The sequence below is a fragment of the Lepisosteus oculatus genome, chromosome 4, assembly GCF_040954835.1.
Source record: "Lepisosteus oculatus isolate fLepOcu1 chromosome 4, fLepOcu1.hap2, whole genome shotgun sequence".
NCBI classification, from domain to species: domain Eukaryota; kingdom Metazoa; phylum Chordata; class Actinopteri; order Semionotiformes; family Lepisosteidae; genus Lepisosteus; species Lepisosteus oculatus.
The window spans coordinates 64,766,771-64,784,654 of NC_090699.1; the positions used below are offsets into that span (position 1 = coordinate 64,766,771).

Below are 17,884 nucleotides of genomic sequence, written 5' to 3' on the forward strand. Positions count from 1 at the left end.
TTTCTCCCTAGAGCTGTGTTCTGGGTTTTCAGGTCCTTTTTTTCCCCCTTGTTTCCCGAAAGACAAATCTGATGTTTGTTTCTGAGTCAGGGGAAGTGTGCTGTAAGCCGCAAGAGGCTGTGTGCCAGAGCGCCCAGTGTTTAGTATGATTCATGATGAGCAGTTTTGCTGAGGCATTGAAGAAGTACATCCTGCGTTTTACATTTTTATCCAGTAAACCTCGGCGCGTCACGGAGCACAGGGTCGGGCGCCCAGCGCAGAAGAAATTACTTTTCTTGTGCAGAGAAGCCTTCTCCGAGCCGGGAGACAGGGGAAACAAGGTGTGATTAATTCCTCTATAACAATGTTCTATTTCGGCTTCTCCGCCGAGGAGTAACCCCAAAAGAACTGGAAGGCGACCTAAAATAGCATTGTGTTTCTGCCCTGTTGTTCGCGTCGATGGCAGATTGGCAGGCGCAACATTTCGGGTGAGGCCTCGCGTCCCGCCAGGACCCTCAGTCCGCTGCGAGGCCCTGCCCTTCTAGAGATCCCTAAAGATCAACTGACATGGAGGCATTGATCTGCCTGTTTTCGCCAAGCGGATCCGATACTCAGCCGATCAATCTCCCCAGTTTACTAAGAAGGATTAGTGGCTTTACCACAACAGCGTCAGCTATCGGCTCCCGGTGATTAAACCGTGGGGGATGCTTCATGATATCCCAGGCCTCCCTTTTCAGCTCTGCCCAGGGCCCTGGAGTGCTCAAGGCTGAAGTGAGGGTGGGGCTGCCACACTGAGGTAGCCAAGGACAAGCACAGCTCTAAGGTTCCGAGCTCTGGACCTGAATGCCTCATCTGGGGCGCTGCGATGTTGCATTTCTCTCCTTCCTCCCCGGCCATGACGGGTGAGCAGCGGTCTGCTGAATCACGAGGCTGCTGCCCTTTCCCGGGGACTCCCCAGGGCGGCTCTTTCTGTTCCTTCTGCGTGCTGCCTGCCAGCCTGCCTGCCTGGGAGACCGCTGAGGCCAGAGGGGGCCGATCGATCCCGCGCAGCGCTGCAGGTGTCGCTCAGTTCCCAGACCAACACGCACGGCGAGGAGCGGTTTGCCGTCTGAGACCCGCTGCACAGCAGGGGGCACGCCGTTTCCTTGTGACCGCGTTATCAGCTGTTTGCTCAGCTGGGCCACAACAGGAAAAGCCACAGACAATAAGGAAGGGGTTTGTATTTAACGGTCCTCGACCTCAGATTGTGCAATAGTAATAGATCGTTCTTTAAAATGCCACACAGGTGCCTATTGAACACTTGCAGCCAGTTGTGCACATTATAGTCTGCGGCTCTCCCTGCTGACTAATGCATTACTAGGCGCCGCAGAACGTCCAGATCCCGCAATCCCACCCTGCCGCGGCTACACGTCACTCAATTCGCTCGGTTCTTGCAGAGCAAGTTGTCATCTTCTCCTCACTTGTTTAATAGTAGGTTATTTGAGTCATCAATACATTATTTTAAATAAAAAAGTGGGATATGTGAGTCAGCAGGAGAGAGAGAGAGGGAGAAAATATATGCCTCTTTTATTATGACTCACAGCTACATTACTAATCCAAACTTCTAATAAATGAATTATTTAATACTGGAATGCAGTTTGTTCCAATGCATTTGAGATTTTTATTTTTTTTTTGAGGGAGCAAGGGGTATTTTTAGATCAAGGTCAAAGGGCACCTCTTCAAACGCGTTTTAGCATGATGCCCCATTGCCTTAAAGAGCGCACCAGCTGCCCGGTACTCCAACAAGCAGCCCTGACGCGTGAAACAGACGCGCTGTTGTTGAGTGTGTCTCCCCCCCAACCCCCTGGACTTCTCCAGTTTGCAGCTCTCCCGGTGTTAACTGAAGCGTTTCAATTTGCAGCCAGAAGCGCGTGTTGGCGACCCTGAAGTTCCGATGCAACGTGCGTTTTGACGGGTTTTTTTTTTTTGGTGCCCGAAACTGGTTGAGAGGGAAGAGCGTGCTGCAGTGAAGATTTTTTTTGTGTGTGTGTCTTACACACGGTTCGTATCTCCGCGGAATCATTTCCATCCATAAATTACATCCCGCGAATCCCAGCCCCCTTTTCCTTCCCCGTGCAAGTCGAGAGGCTAATTAGCAGTAAAACAATGGAGCCGGCTAAGCTGATTGTTAATGGCAGTCACAAGGGCTTTACTTCAGTCACACTCTAGGTGTGGATCCACATTGCGGCTTAATTTGCTTTCCCTTCATGTTTTAACTGGCAAGCGAAGCAGGTTTTGTTGACGGCCCGTTCTTCTCCTGCAGCACAGAGCTGGTATTTTGGAGCACATTCCTACTGTAACAGAGGCCCTACGTGTCTTCAGCTAATCGATACGGTGCCAAGGGCGTGAGAAGAGGTGGGGGGCGATTGCTGGGGACCATGTTTCATACAGCTCGGGAAAAAGGGAGAGCGTGACGCGAGTCGAGTTTCCCTAGCTAGGAAAACTAGCCAACTTTATTAGCCCTTTACAATTTCTTGCATTAGCAATTCATCTTTTCGCAGACCCCAGCTTGCTCTCCATGAGACACACAGACAGGGAGAGAGAAGCTGGGGGGTCAGAGCACATTGGGGCCAGCCATTGTACAGCACCCCTGGAGCCCGAATGGTTAAGGGCCTTGCTCAGGGGCCCGGTAGAATAAGATTCCTCTGCCGGCCGCGGGATTTGAACCTGCAACCTTCCAGCCACAGGTGCAGATCCTGAGCCACAGAGCCTCCGCTCCCCCCTATGCGGAGGGCTGTGGCCCGAGTCGAACATTTCTGTGTGGAAGGTTTCCAGTAGGCAATAAATGTAGCATACACTGTACGTCTATTAAACGCATACCTTAGACCTATAAATGTGGTCCGTAATACGTCTAGAATGACATCCCTAATATACGTATATCGTTATACAGTACGTCAATTATACATCTATGATCATATGTCCATTATACATAAATGGTTAGAGTTCTATCATACGGATAACTTTAGAGGACTATTATACATATATGGTTAGAGGTCTATTATACATCAAAGATAGGTTTTATAGGTGTAGAAACGAGTAAATCAAGCCAATGATTAATTACGATACGAGTCGACCAACTTAAATTTTTTCTCAGGCGTAAAAAATTCCATGATTGAACTTCAACGTCTGGTCCCCTAAAGCATAACGTTGGAAATGAGAGATTTTCATACCATCTTTCTTTTTATTCATCGTCATCACTGTGTCAGGCTTTTTTTTTTTAAAAAAAAAACAGCTCTCTGCATTTCAAAAGACAGGCTAAATAAAAAGACAATCTCAGCTGGTACATCCCCTGGAGACTTTTGGTAATTAAGTTCATCTTCTTTTTCAATAATAAGAATCTCTATTTTATCAAGCGTCTTTCGTGATACATCACCTCAGGTCACAGATAAGCGGATTTCTGACCAGCAAGAGGGTGGAATCATGGTCTGCAAGACTCGTAGTGACTGGGAAAAACTATGCGAAATAGTCTGTTTTTCAAAAACGTAGATTGTTTACAAAGTTTCCGATTCCACCTCATGCGACTGAGGTAATTGTAGATTATTCCCACTGACTGCTCATTTAACACAAGTTGATCTTCAGTTAACAGTAATAGTTTTCCTCCAGTCTTTAAAATGTCAATCTCACTTGAGGTACGGTGTGTGATTTTCGTTAACTGATTAACTAATTAAAAACAATTCACAATTCTGTCCCTAAGTAAGGTATTAAAATGTATACAAATATACTACGTAATGAATCAATAGACGATATTTTTTTAATGTGTATTTTCATTTTCAAAAATGAAAAGTTAATCGATTAGATTTAAAATCAATGTATTTTTCTCCATCATGTGATTCGGTCCTTTCCACACACACAAAAAAAAAAAAGCACCACCATATTATTTATGAAAGAAAATGCTGCACGTTTTTGTAGTTCTGTTGACAAATGCTTTCGTGTTCATTTCGATTTGTGGTACTTTTTTTTTTCTCATCCGGCAGATGTTTACACCCCTATCTCCCACACTCGCCGCGCTGCTCCAGCAAAAAGTCGGGAAAACTGGAACCGAAAACACCGCTCGCGTGCCGATTGCCGAGCGCGGCGCGCTCTCCTGGGATCGGGACGGGAGCGCGCACACGGGTAACGGGACGGCAGGAGGAGGAGGAGGAGGAGGGGGGGTGGCCCTAACGCGCGCCCCCGTCGGCCGTGTATGAATATTTGAGTGGATGTATCGGTTTGTGTTCGCTCAGTGCGTTTGTTACAGTGGGGAGAGAGAGAGAGCGCGGAGACGGCGAGCAAGTAGCGGCACAGCAGCGGCGGCGGCGGCAGCAGCATCAATGCATCTGTGTATCTTAAAATCGTACCGCCTGTCTATAGCTGCCACTCCACTCCACAAAATTCCCTTCTGAGGTCTCACAGCGAGGGGGACACCTCGGGGATCTTCCTCATCTCCCGGCGCAGGAGAAGCAGCAGCACACCGCCTCTGTTTGGGTTGCCTCGCAAGAGAGAGAGAATTCCTGCACTACAGTTACATCTTTCGACCCCCCCTCCCTCTCTGTTTCTTGAATTTTTAATGGAAAATGGCGATCTGCGCTCAGTCCTGCAGCATCTTCTGCTTCGTCTCCGTCCCAACTGTCCTGATTTTCAGCGTCTCCTCGCCGGGAGCGGAGAGCTTCATCTTTCCTCAGCAGTACACGTAAGTACTGGCGCTGGACGGGGCCGGGCCGGGGAGACGCAGGCGGGAAGTGGGGCAGGTGCCTGCGGACTGCGCCGTGCGCGGTGGTGGGATGGAGCGGGCTGACACTGTTACACCGCTGCTTAAAAAACTGGGACCTCGTCTCTATCTCTCTCTCTCGCTCTCTTTCTCGCAAGCTCGCTCGCTCGCTCGCTCGGCGGGGCTCTCTGCTCCTTGAGATCTGCCTGTTAATTCGGCTCGAGTTTGCCTTTTTTTTTTTCTTAATTCTTCCACTGACTCTGTACCGGCTTGTCTGTGAAGGGGACGGTCCGTTACAGTCTCTGCCTGACCAGGGTCCGAGCAACTCGCTCATCCCCCTCTTTTCGGAGCGCTGTAGCCCCCGACGGTCGCCGTCGCGGAGTTGCAGCTGAACCGCTATTTTGTTTTGGGTTTTTTTTTTAAAAAAAAACGGCTGACTTTAAACGTGTTGCTGGTTCGGCGTTCTCCTTTGAGGGCGCCGGGAGGAGGGACACTGTAGCCCCGTGTGGTGTGGTAGTCGCTCGGCGCACACTCTCCTGGAGACGGGGGCTGAATGTGTTAGACGGCACTCGATGGGCTTGATTGAGGTCTTTGCCCCCACTTGAATGCAGCACTTTTAAAACGCACTTATGTGCAATGCCCTGAACCTCCAGTCAGAACCTTGTTTTAGGTTTGCGACCTTTGCCGCACATTTTATTTAAACAAAACAAAACGCGACGTGACGGAGGTCTTTCGGCGGAGCAGCGGGGAGGACGGAGCGCGAGCGATACCGTACCCCTTCCTTCCCTTCACGTGCCCGTTCGACCCCCTTCTCCGGTCCCCCGGCTCGCGCTCGCCTCTCTTTCCCGAACGAGCCGCTCTCACGTCCTCAGAGGGCAGGTGTCGATCGGGCTCCGCAGTCCGCACGCCTGCAGCCTGCAGCCTGATCCCCGGGAGCCCGTCTTTCACGACCACAACTGTTTGATGTCGGGGTAAAGGGTGAGCTCTTGCAGACATTTTTAGGACGTTTCGCCCGCGGGTGAGTGATTAGCCCCAGCTGTTGAAAACGCAATCCCCCCCCAGGAAAAATCTCCACGTGTAACCTTTCCCGGACCATTTACTTCATTTTTAATTCGAATTTCGTATAGGCTGCAAATCGTTTATTTTATTTCCCCTTACGCATGGTAAGACGGTACGCATTCGCCAAGACGGCTGTAGTTTAATTTTCCCTTATTCATTTAAGACGGTGTTGTGGAGTACTAATGTCTTCATCCTGACGAACGCCAATTACTGCCTGGCGCGGCCGGAGTCTCGGTCAAAGATGCAGTCTTGTTTTAACGACGCGGGTTCATTTCGGTGTGTCCTGTTGCACTGAAATGACGATCATGAGTTAGTGCCGCCGATATCGTTTGAATTATATTGAATGCTGAGACGGGTGGTTTTCCACTGTGAGATTTTGATAGTTCGACGCCATCTCCATTATCAGATCGATATTACATAGCCGTATATATAGTCATATATATATACACACACACACGAATGTACAGTTTCTGGTTTGACAGCTGTTGAACTCTTCCAAGAGCGCGGTTCCGGTCCGCGCGTGAAGGTGGGCGCGGGCGGCGGTCCCAACTTAGGCAGCCGCTCTCGCGCATCCTCCGTGAGCCTCCGGCACGCGCCGTCGCCTTTCCGGTAGACCTCTGCTTTTATACATCGTGTTTTTTTTTTATTTTGAAAAAAACCCCCGACAAACATCACCCAGGTCCAATGCAGATATTTAAATATTTACGTCAGTTATCGCTTGCGTTGTTTTGTGTTTTGTTTTTTCCTGGAGATTTTTAAGACATGTTTCTGCGTCGTTTCTTAATTTTAAAAACAAAACGTGCACAGTAACGTCTGCTTCCCACTTTTCGGAAAAGAAAACCGGAGCCCCTGATGAAGAAAGTCTGTGCTGTGTAAATAATTCAGAACGATTAACTGCTTAGAGAGTTTGAGAAGGTATGACCGTTTTCCAGTCCGATTTTTACCATTCCGTTGTTTTTCCCCCCACGTATTAAAAAGAACTGCGGGTGATTTTAAAATAATACAAATAACTGTTCAGTCGTTTTTTAGTTCTCGTGTTGCAAATTGAAAATTTGATTACACCGATGAAAAACATCGCCAAAACCTTTGAATGCTCGCCCGTCATCAATAAACGCGACTCTTCTTGAACTGTTTTTATTTCTAATGTGTTGTCTGTTACCGACGAATCGCGATCCGGAACAAACAAGCGGATATACAGAGTATCAATGGAAAATGTATCGATACATATATTGAGGTAGATATCTATATGTACAGTACAGTGTAATCAGTACGAATTCGCCCTTCATGACTCTTAACTTCATAGGTCTTTTGTCGCACTCCATACACACAGGAGTGAAAAACACCGGGACGGTGGCTATTAGGATACTTATTTTATTACAACAGTACCTTGTTTTTTTTTTACATTTTCGAACTTTATAAACGCTGTGTGTGTATGTGTTTTAATTGATCCCTGTCCGCTGTTTCGGTTTAAGCACGGCGATCACACGAGAGGCCCTAAAATTGTTTGCCATTTGCCGCAGGCATTGCTTTTTTTCTGGGGTGGGGGGTTATGCAATATTTATTTTAATTCGCGTGCAGCGGTGATGAAGACGTTTTCACATCACGCAAACGCCATCAAACCTCATCCCCGCGCCGGACAGTTCAACACCTGCGGGGTCGTTATGTTGGCTTAGAATAACAGTGGGGGCGGGAGAAAAAACATAAAGTATTCCGCCCGTAATTGTGATGAGAAATCTTGGCGGACCCGCTGGAGCAGGCTGCACATTTCTTTCTGGATTTCTGCTCGCACCGAACAGTCCACCAACTCCCCCCACCCAAACACAGACGGAATGGTATTTGCACTGTTTGAAAAGGCCCTGTAATGACGGGTCAACCCACTCAGGCGACGTGCCGACATAAATCTTTGGCAGAAAAACACGGGCGCGCGACACCGACGCGGGTGAGCGTCGTTTTGTTTGTTTGGGTGTTTTTTTTTTTTTAAAAAAACTGGAACACAGGCCTTTCGATACGTTGTAATAGAATTTGCGGAGGCAGTGCAGGGCTGCCTGTCCTGTCGTGACCCCAGCATCTAAACATCTAAAGACGTTTTCGGCACCTCGCTAGGCTCGTGATTGTCACCGACTGGCCAGGAGAGGGAGATCAGGCATTTTTAGTGCCCCCACCCAAAAAAAAATAAATACAGCCCATGAAATAAGCACTCAGTCGGGGGGGGCGAAGGGGGTTCGAATCCCGAGAGGAAAAGCATCTGTTTTCCGGGTTCTGGGAAGCCCGGCCCGGGTGTGGGGGCCGGAAGGAAAGGGCCGTCTCGGGCCCAACCTGCCCGCGCACACCGCCGAGCGCGTTCCTGCAGCGCCGGGGGGACACACACACACACATGCACGAGCACGTCCTCACGCGTCCTCGCCGTCTTCACTTGTCCCGCGCGATTTGGAACCTTCTGAAGCGCCAGTGCCACGCCCCTCCCGGTGTACTGGTGGGGAAAACACCAGAACAAAATAGCGTCGTATGCTATATATTATAAAACACACACACACACACTGCCTTTGTGCATCTGGCGGTGGGTGAGTGTACCCCCATTTTAATGCAACCCATCCCACACAAGCTGCTGGAAATGCCGAGTGCAGTTGATGAGGGGTGCCCTGCCCTGCCACCCGCCATTCTGCAGACGGTGCAGGCCTGCCAGTAAGAGGCGGTCTACTCCAGACCACCACAGCGGGTTCCTCTCCGTTACGCGGTATTCGGAGAAGCAAGTCGCATGACCCGTCTTTAAAGTGTTACTTTAGCTGCTGGTTTGCAGGACCGGCTCACCCTGCAGGCCCTGGTCTTCGTGTTCTGGCCCGACCCATCCTTGCACTGAACCAGAGTTCCCCAGTCAGACAGACAGACCCTGCAGCAGGGCCCTCAGTCACACAAGCCACCCGCGATCCACTGAGAACAATCCACGATCGCCTGCGATCAATGAAGTGGGCAATTTGTCAAATCGGGTCTTTTAGAAACCGTGTTAAAAAATCTGAAAGCATGTTGGCCTTCTGCTCCCGGGGCTCATTTAATCGAACAAATCACCAGCTTAATTGATCAGTAACTTTCGAATGTTCCCAAGCCGTAGAAGAAGGTGACCTGAGGTGACCTATGAATCCTACAGGATGGGGGTTCTCCAGGACACAGATTGGAGCTCCCCGATCTGGACCATCAAGCTCTTTCTAGTTGTTGGAGCAATTCTAGCAATTCTGCCGCTGCTGATGCTGGAGAGTTTCATCCCCCCCATTGACAGTCAGTGACCCCTCCTGTGACAGCCCCTTCCAGGAAGTGGCGTTCACGCTGACCTCGGAATAATCTGGTTTGGCCTGCAGCGTGCTGCTATAGAGGCTCCGTTTCAATGTTAACGCTAACTTCAAGCGCACTCTGGGCCACGGAAGAGGAGAGTCATCGCTGTGCTATCGTCCTTAATTGATTGTCTTTTATGCTCCTCATTGTTCTCCAAAGATCTGGATTGCTAATTAAAATTAAAAACTGAATTGTTGGGGCAACACAGTATACACGAATGCTAAATGAACTCTGCGATGTTAATTACACACTGTTTTAAAGACCAAAAACGGGAAAAACGATCAGTTAAATAATTCCTATTGGAAAAAGGAGCATTTTTAACACATTTGTCAACAGAGCATAGAAGAATTCTAACGTGCATAATGGCTAGAGAGACTGGTGCAAGCCAAGGCAAGAGAAAAATTAATAAAGAAGATGCATATAGTTGCCTGGAGATACCTTGAATCTGGAAACTATATATATATATAGAAAAACCTGTATATCTGAAAAAATCTTGTTCTAAGGCAAGTTAAAAATTGCTTACTGACTTGTTTGGTTTCTTCTCGCTTAACCTAACCTAAGTTGTACTTAGCTGTACTGACAACATTCAAAATTGTTTTAATAGCAGAAACCACTAGAGAGGGCTTTGAATAAATTGCTAATAATCAAGTCACTCGTGCAGAGGAAGTCTTGGTCTTGTCTGGGGTGTCTGAGACTTTTGCATGGCAGAACGTGAGTGGAATGGAGTGGAGTGGAATGGTTTTCAGAGTCCACCCAGGCAGACCTGTTTTGTATGTCAAAAAAGCAAAAAAAACGAAGAGCTCTTATTTATTACAGAAGCACCCACAAAAACCTCTTTAGCTGCATGACTATAGGAGTATACGACAGGAGTCTTAGGGTGAAACATTTTTTTTTTCCCGTTTTTCTGTGTGAAAGGACACAAGCACAACAAAAAAGCCAAAACGACACAGTAGAATTATAAATCTCTTCTGAAGGCAGCGAGCAGCATGCTGACAGCGATTTCTGTTTTTGAGTGAGATGAAAATAAGAGGGCATTGTTCACAGACTCCAGTCCCAGAGATACAGGCGCGAGTGAGGTGGAATCTGGGGGGGTCTCACTGGGCTGTACTGGCCGCTCGTCACAGCCTTGTAGCCCCTCGGAGGCTTAGATCTCCCTTGAAGCACTGTGACCTGTGACCTTTTGATGTGAGAGTACAGCCACTCTCAGCGACGCAGCAAGAAACTGTGGCAAAATGGTGACTTAACTACCGGCAAAGTCCCGAAATACATTTTCAGTTAAGCTGTTTTGCAACCGGTTATTGCAATGGATGCTGCACATTGGTGGTGGTGGAGGGGATCCCCATTACCTGTAAAGCGCTTTGAGTGGAGTGTCCAGAAAAGCGCTATATAAGTGTAAGCAATTAATAATAATAATAATAATAATAATAATAATAATAATAATAATAATAATAATATGAAACCCGGGGAGTTACTTTTCTAATTTGATGTCCAGGCACATGCAGCTCTTAATGACCCCCGCGGAGCTGCGTGAGGGCTTGTGCTCTTGGCTGGGTGCATCTGTGCATTTGCAAGACAGCCCAGCTGGATCGGCCCTCCGACGGCACCCCTGGGTCCCGAGTCCATCAGGAAACACCGCGGTGCTGCTTGAGAGGCGTCGCCAGACGACGAGTGCACCAGGGAAAGTTTTTTTTGAGTGGGAGCCGTGTTGTTGAAGTCCGTTTTCTCTGGCTTCTCCCGAGAAACGTCTGGATGAGATCCCGGGATCAATTAACTGCTAATTCCCAAGCGGCATAGCTGAACCCGAATGGCCTCCTCTCGTCTGTAATTTGTCTTGGGTTCTTGAGTGCATTTGCATTTTCTACTCCTCGTTCTCCTTCGTACAGAGAAAACATTAATTTCTTTTTTTTTCTCTGGTCATTTTTCAGATATCCTTACATATGCTAATGATATATTGATATCTAATATCTTGCATTGCATAAGAGCCTGGAATTACTTTTCGGAAAAGGTACTGGCATTAGCACTCAATCTCAATGCTAATGCATGCTTAAATAATTCAAAGTTACTAATAATATTTAATAGCGGTTCCCCACGGACTAATTAAGGTCTCGAGGGCCCTCATGTCCAGCTATCGCTTGAACTTCACATGCAGGTTATTTTGCAAGCTTCTGAAATGCCAACATTCTGCAGTTCAGTCGTGTCCCATTCTTCCAGTAGGACTTCCGTGCGTGAGGCTGAATTGCGTGTCTCTTGGGCCCTGTTGGTTTCCGATAGGATTGGGATCTGGGGGTGTTCTGGCCAGGGATTGCGGTAGACCTCTGCCTGGTGCTCCTGGAGTCAGCCGTCCTCAGCCGGTCACTGTCTGGTCTGTGTGATCCAGGCCCTGTTTATCTACATCCTGTGCCCTAATTGGCGGGGCTGGGGGTCCTAATATCCTGGCTGTAGGGTGTAGGGTCTGTCACTGAGTATTGATCAGCTCATTAGCGAGCAGTGTGGAAAACTGGGAAGGGGAGCAAATGATGACTCAGGGCTTAATGGCGAGATCACATTTGCTGTGTCCATCGTTCCAGTCCTGTGTCTTTGTGCGACGAAACCACACAGGTTTCCCAAATGGCGCGCGATGACCCAGAGTCACAGCAGAGGGAAAACAGCAGCTTCTCCCTCCTGGTAAAACGGGATGGAAGCCACAGTCAAAGGCAGAGGGCGAGTGGAGCAGAAGGGCAAGTAACTGGGCCAGGCGGCCCAGATTAGCCTCTCGTTCCTGACTCTTAATTACGTGTGAGTGGGAATAAGTGGGATTTGTTCCAGGGTAATGGAATTGGACAGCTTGCTACTGTTGCTGATTACAGCAAATCCCGCAGGAGGAGAGGGGAGATCAAAGTGATAGCTAAATGAGCTGGGGGTGGGGTGAGGTAGGAGAGTGGTAGTATAGTGCTAATATTCTACCCCATCAGGAACACACCCATCCATCATCAGAGAGCCGGTGAGGGAGGCGGTGACGTGGCACAGCGGCCAGCACTGCTGCCTGGCAGCACTGGGGCTCTGGGTTCAATTCCAGCCCTGGGGTGCTGTCTGTGTGGAGTCTGTATGTTCTCCCTGTGCTGGTGTGGGTTTCCTCTGGGTGCCCTGGTTTCCTCCCACAGTGCAAAGACATGCTGGTGGGGTAATTGGCTTCTAGAGAAACTTTATTGGTTTCTGGGAAAGTTGGCCCTGGTGAGGGCGTGTGTTTGTGTCTGCCCGCAACGGGCTGCCATCCCGTCCAGGTGTCCTTGTACCCTTTGCTTTTTCGGGATAGACTCAGGCTCCCCCCTGACCATGCATTGGAGAAAGCAGTTGGAAAATGCATGGATGGTGAGGGTGGTGGCAAACTGGAGCCCATCCTGGAATAACAGGGTGTAATAAAGTGAACAGTGGAAGTCATTCTGTGACACATCAGACACACGCCCCACGCTCGTCTTTAAGTGTGCTTGTAGGGATGTGCCCTGCGTTGGACTGCTGGCCCGTGTCTTGCACACTGGGCCTTCTGGGCTAAACTCCGGCTCGCTGTGACTGTCCTCGCGGTGATGGATGGTAGCAAGTGCAGCAGACAGGTCTGGCACAACAAGAACGGGACAGCAAGTGAACATGAAGTGTAACTGGAGCGACCGTATGGCTCCACAATTCCCAGAACTCTTTGGGGCAGAAAACTGGTTTTAGGTCGTAGGTGTTTTCCTTACGCTGGAAAACATTAACACGTTTGCCAAGGCAAACACTGACATGTAGCTGCAGACTACCGCGATGAGCTCCTTCATCAGCCGAGCGGTGCTTTCCTGACGCGATCGGAAGAGAAGTCGCTAATTAGCAAGTTTTCACAAAAAAAGAATCATCGCGGAAAGCAGCGATCTAAATAAATATTAGGCTTTTCCCCAGTCACAAGTCTGTTGGAGTGTCTCTGTATTTGTTTTTAACTCCTCGCCGGAAAGGGCCGCACTAGCAGCGCGCTGGTCTTGCACGTTCGCGGAGGCCTGACTGCGGCCTGCTGGGAAGCTCCACACCTACGGCAGGACAGCGCGGTAGAACTTCTGAAGTAGACACTGTTTTGTTTTTCCTCCTCCTCCCCCACACTCCACATTCCGTGCCTAATCTTGGGAAGCGGGCGTTTTTTCCACTGGGGTGGAAACGGCGAGCTCAGGCATCAGCTGAGCGGCGAGCTCAGGGCCTCGTTCCGCACCCAGGCAGGGCCTGCAGCTCAGCGTGCAGGATGAGCCGCGGTCAGCGGGTGGAAAGCGGAGAGGAGAGGCTTTTGGAGACGGGACCAGAATGTCGAGCAGCTAACGGCCTGAGTGGGGGCGCAGTGGCGGGGATGGGGGTGGTGTTTGATCCCCTAGAAGAAGGCAAGAGTCCTTGCACTGCACATAGCAACCTCTCCTCCCTGTCTTAAGCGTGCTTTTAAATCCTCCAAATTTAGCTCGGTGTTTTTACAAACCTTGTTTTTAAGATTATTTTTTTTAATTGCAGATTTCATGCTTTATGTGTGTGTGCGTGTGGATGTAAGTAGTGGACCAGAAAGATAAGGAGCATTTTTTTGCTTGGGGACAGAGGCTTTGTCACTGGCAATTAACATCAACACGCTCTGCACCAGTGTCTCATCAGTTTAAGCTTTGTTCTCCCCTCATTGCTAGGTGACCTTTTCATCATCAGCGTTCTGTCTTGCAATCCACATTGCATGATACTTTTAAAGATTGTTACACGCATTCTGTTTTTTTAGTAGGTTGTGCTTTAGAATTTCAACAGGGTTCCTGCCCTGTATGATGTTTTTGTAGTCAATTTTAAATAAATAGTGATAATTTGCTCCTTGCATCATATGATCCCCTGTGTGTTAATTATTTAATTATTCTTTCTAGTGGAGTTGACATTTTCCTCTGGCAGGTCTGAATCATTTTATAGCTGAGAGTCATCTGAACGTTGTAAGTTACAGAGTGAGGCTGAATGTGTCTTCTGTCTCAGATGGCAGCACGTAGTTAAAAAGGTCTATGTGTATGTTTACGCACACATACATTTTGTGAATATGTATGTACCTTCATCACGGAGATATCTAAGAAAAAGGAAATTGCTGTGTTGTTACTGGATGTGTAGGTGGGGCTCTTCCCTCTGAACCAGAATTTCCAGACAAATTCACAGGAGGGTGACCGAGGGTGCCGTGCTGTAGAATTTGTTGTTCTTTGTATGAGACTCTTGGTTGACAACTTGGTTATTAAAAATCCACTGCTCGTAAGAGTAGAACTGTTCACCTGAGGAGTCCTGGCTAAATTTCACTCTGTGCTTGTAGAATCCCTGACATTACCCCTTAATTCAAAGATGCAGTGTTTTGTCACTCGTCTGGAAATGTGGTTAGGCCATTGTGTTCTTTATTTCTGTTGAAGGGGGATTGAACAGTATTGAACAGTAGCATAAACACCGAAGCTGAGCAGGCACCAGCCCGTGTGCCTGTTTCCTTCCTGTTAGAAACACCGTGTGCCAGGTCCCGAAAACTTTACCCGAGGACAGGAATTCTAACCATTTTGCCACAGCACAACTGCAGTCTGTGCTGCCCAACGAGTGATTTCTTCCTGCTTTGTTATGTGTGCAATTCAGGCTCCTATGAAAGCTAATCAATTCTCGGTTGGAGGATGTCATCCTGCGCTTTACTGAGCAGAAAAGCATGCCAGTCGCTGTTTGTCAGCACTGCCACAGCTCCGGGAAACGGCACCGCTCATGTGGCACCTGAAACAACATGGCAAAGGGATTTTGTGACGGCTCCGGGTCTTTTTTTGGGGGGGAGACACCTTGTGTGGACATGAGGTGCAAGAGTCTGACCCTGATACAGGGGGAAACTGGAAGGAGTGGGTTCTGGCAGCTACCTCCCAGGGAATTCTGCTTAACAGTAACAGTAACAGCTGTAGTTACAATTTTGCTTCTTCCATAAAAATCTACATCATTTGTTTTTCAACGCAAGGTATTTGTCAGGCCCACAGTGCATTTTAATTAATGGTTGCTCCCAAAGACGCACGCATCTTCCTAACCCGCGCTTTCGTCACACAGTCACCTGCTACCCTGTTTAAAAATAATCTAGTACTAAATGCTGGAAAACACTCGAAAAACGTTGAAGCATTCTGTGGCATTGTTTGTGCGAACTGCTCAGAACACACGCCGCTGAAGAGTCTCTTTAATGAGATTGCTCCACTGGCCCTGCTGAACTCTCTGGTGTTTTGAAAGGCTAAACAGAAAACGCTGCTATTTGAGGAAATTGATATGAGACACAAACAAAATTGTGCATTTAATTGTTTGAGAAAAGGGGGGAAACGGGACCTTTTGCAAGCTCGTTAATAGCCGTGACGATACAGGAGTGCGTCGCTTGCCGAGAGGAATATCACCGTGCACCACTGCGCTGTTTTTTCTGCCACTGGAGCAGGAGTAAAACGCTGAATAATAATCCACGATTGTTAAGCAAAATGCATCTTGTTTAGAGGAGCAGTCATTTCTGAGTGTGGTTTTGTTTACTAGGAGACAGCCAGTACTCGGGTGTGCTCAGAGTGAGGTATCACCCCACCTCTGTCACGGACGTCTATTTTGTCGCCTTTGTTCAGCTGTAGTTCTTGCATTTCTGCCGTGTAGCACTGAGAACGTCCAGACTCCGCCAGGCATCACCAGTGCCTCTGTAGGATTTATCACACCCTATTCTTCCTATAATTTGTTTTTCTTTCAAAGGCGACAAATTGCTTCACTGGTTACACCCTACTTGAGAAGGAAACAGGGTGGTCCATTAAAGTAACTCCTGACATGGCTTTGCTGCACTGGCTTCCCGTGATGTTAGAGTTACACCTGGCATGCCGGGTGGCCCAAAGGCATTGTTGTGACAGAGAACAAGCCTCTTTGACTTGTCTGACTGTTGCAGTCTTACCAATTTAGGTGCTTGTTATTGTTCAGGTGGAGTGTCAGTGCCCACATTTATTCTGCACTTCAGCACTGTAGAATCCCTCCAACCAGCTTAAAACTAATTATATCAAAATACATTTTTTTCTTACGATGGTGTGATAAGTTGGCAGATAGATCCATCTGGGCCTGTTTCCTTGAGGCTGTCGGGATCCTATCGTTGATTCACAGGGAAATGGCTGAAATGTACCACTCACCAGCCGGCTACTGAACCACCCTGTGGTGTGGTCAAGTTTCACTGTGCTTGTTTCATTTGCCCAGCACAGATCGGGGCCCTCAGAGCACACTGCTGTTCCTCGCCGCCCAGGATCGGCGATCTGGCTCCCCAGGTGGCCTCTGACTGCTGAGAGGGTGCCGTGAGGAAATAGTGCTGAAACGCAAGCAGTAAAGCTCTCGTCACTGAGGCCTGCTGAGCGAAGTTAATGCAACATAAATAAAGGAACAATGGGTGTAATGCCTGCAAGCCTCAAATTACCAGCATAATCTGGGTCCAAGTTACTGCATTGCCTTAATCATGTAGCACTGTGGCTGGGTTTGAATAATTGATGCCTCTGAATCGGCTGGGAAACAGACAGGGGCTGCTCCTCAGGTCGGCGCACAGTTGTACAGCTCCGAGGGGCTCTCAAACGCCACACACGGCTTCCGAAAGCCCTGGAGCTGCCAGTACATCCTCTGGCCCCCATGTCGGAGCGGAGGGGCTGCATTGCAACAGGATGCCATGGGGTTTTGCTCCATGCCGTTATCCCAGCTTGAAAAAGTCAAGCGAAATATTTGTTTCGCAACAAAATAACAGTCAGAGGTGGCTTGCTTTCATTGCAGTGTTAGAAGCTTTTTTTAAGTAATTGACATCTTAATGTTTCGGCACTCGAACCAAAATATTTACACGGGATGCTCATTCGGAGGTACAGTAGATACCGATATTTTTATGGAAAGAAAACTGGGGTTGTTAGCACATTTCCCCGGCTTCGGTTTCTTTTGCAGTTAATCTTCTGCACCGAGGTGCTGAGGCTGGCTTGTTCCAGGGTTGGGTGAGCAGGCGGTCCCTGTGGTTGAGACTGGGGGTCTGAATATCTCCAAGCCTATAAAAAGCTACTTGGTCCATCAGAGAGCAAAAATTGAATGATTAATGAGACCTGCCAGGAGCCCCTCAGGGGACTGTCTCATGGATCTTTAGCACAGAAGTGCTGTGTTTGCTCAAACGCTGACTGTTGCTGTGGCTCGCCGTGCTGCTTGTGGTGCGAACAGCCTGAGGTGGGAAAAGCATGCACTTACACAGTACTGTGGTGGAGGGTGGGTTTAAAGAATAGAAATGAATCGTACTGCATGCACTTATATAATCCTACAGCCTAGAGGGGCACACCTCTGGCCCCGGCAGGCCAGCGGGTCTGCAGGGTCTCTCAGTCTCTTAAAGGCCGGGGTTCTCCGTGTTGGTGTGGCTTTCCTCCGCGTGCTCTGGTGTCTTCCCCCAGTCCAAAGACCGGCTGGTGGGTTACCTGGCTTCTGGGGAAACTGGCCCTGGTGTGAGTGTGTGCGTGTTTGTGCCTGTGTGTGTGCCCTGTGATGGACTGTGTCCTGTCTGCCTTGCGTCCGTTGCTTGCTGGGATAGGCTCCTGCGGTTAGATGGAGGAAGGGTGGACAGTTGTGTAGGCTCTCAACGGTGCTTGTGGGCCCTCACCTCAAACACAGCTGCTCTGTGTTTGTCCTAAAAGTAGGGATTGATTGCACGGGGAAGAGCTTATGTAACAGCCCTCTAAATTATGCATGTCGGCCTGCATGCTGTGCAACAGTCTTGGCTCTTTCAAGAGAGCTAGAGAAACGATTAGAGGGAGGATACAATGTTGTCACAAT

At 48.6% G+C, this 17,884-nt stretch overlaps 1 protein-coding gene across 2 annotated transcripts in view; it reads left to right on the top strand.

Moving 5' to 3' along the window:
* Positions 1-4,158: 4,158 nt before the first annotated feature.
* cacna2d2a (calcium channel, voltage-dependent, alpha 2/delta subunit 2a) overlaps positions 4,159-17,884 on the top strand; it is a 253,399-nt gene continuing 239,673 nt past the window's right edge. For both annotated transcript variants that reach the window (XM_069189531.1, XM_069189532.1), the window contains exon 1: positions 4,159-4,687. In XM_069189531.1, coding sequence (XP_069045632.1) covers positions 4,572-4,687 — 116 coding nt within the window. In that variant the 5' untranslated portion in view covers positions 4,159-4,571. The remainder of the gene's footprint in view (positions 4,688-17,884) is intronic.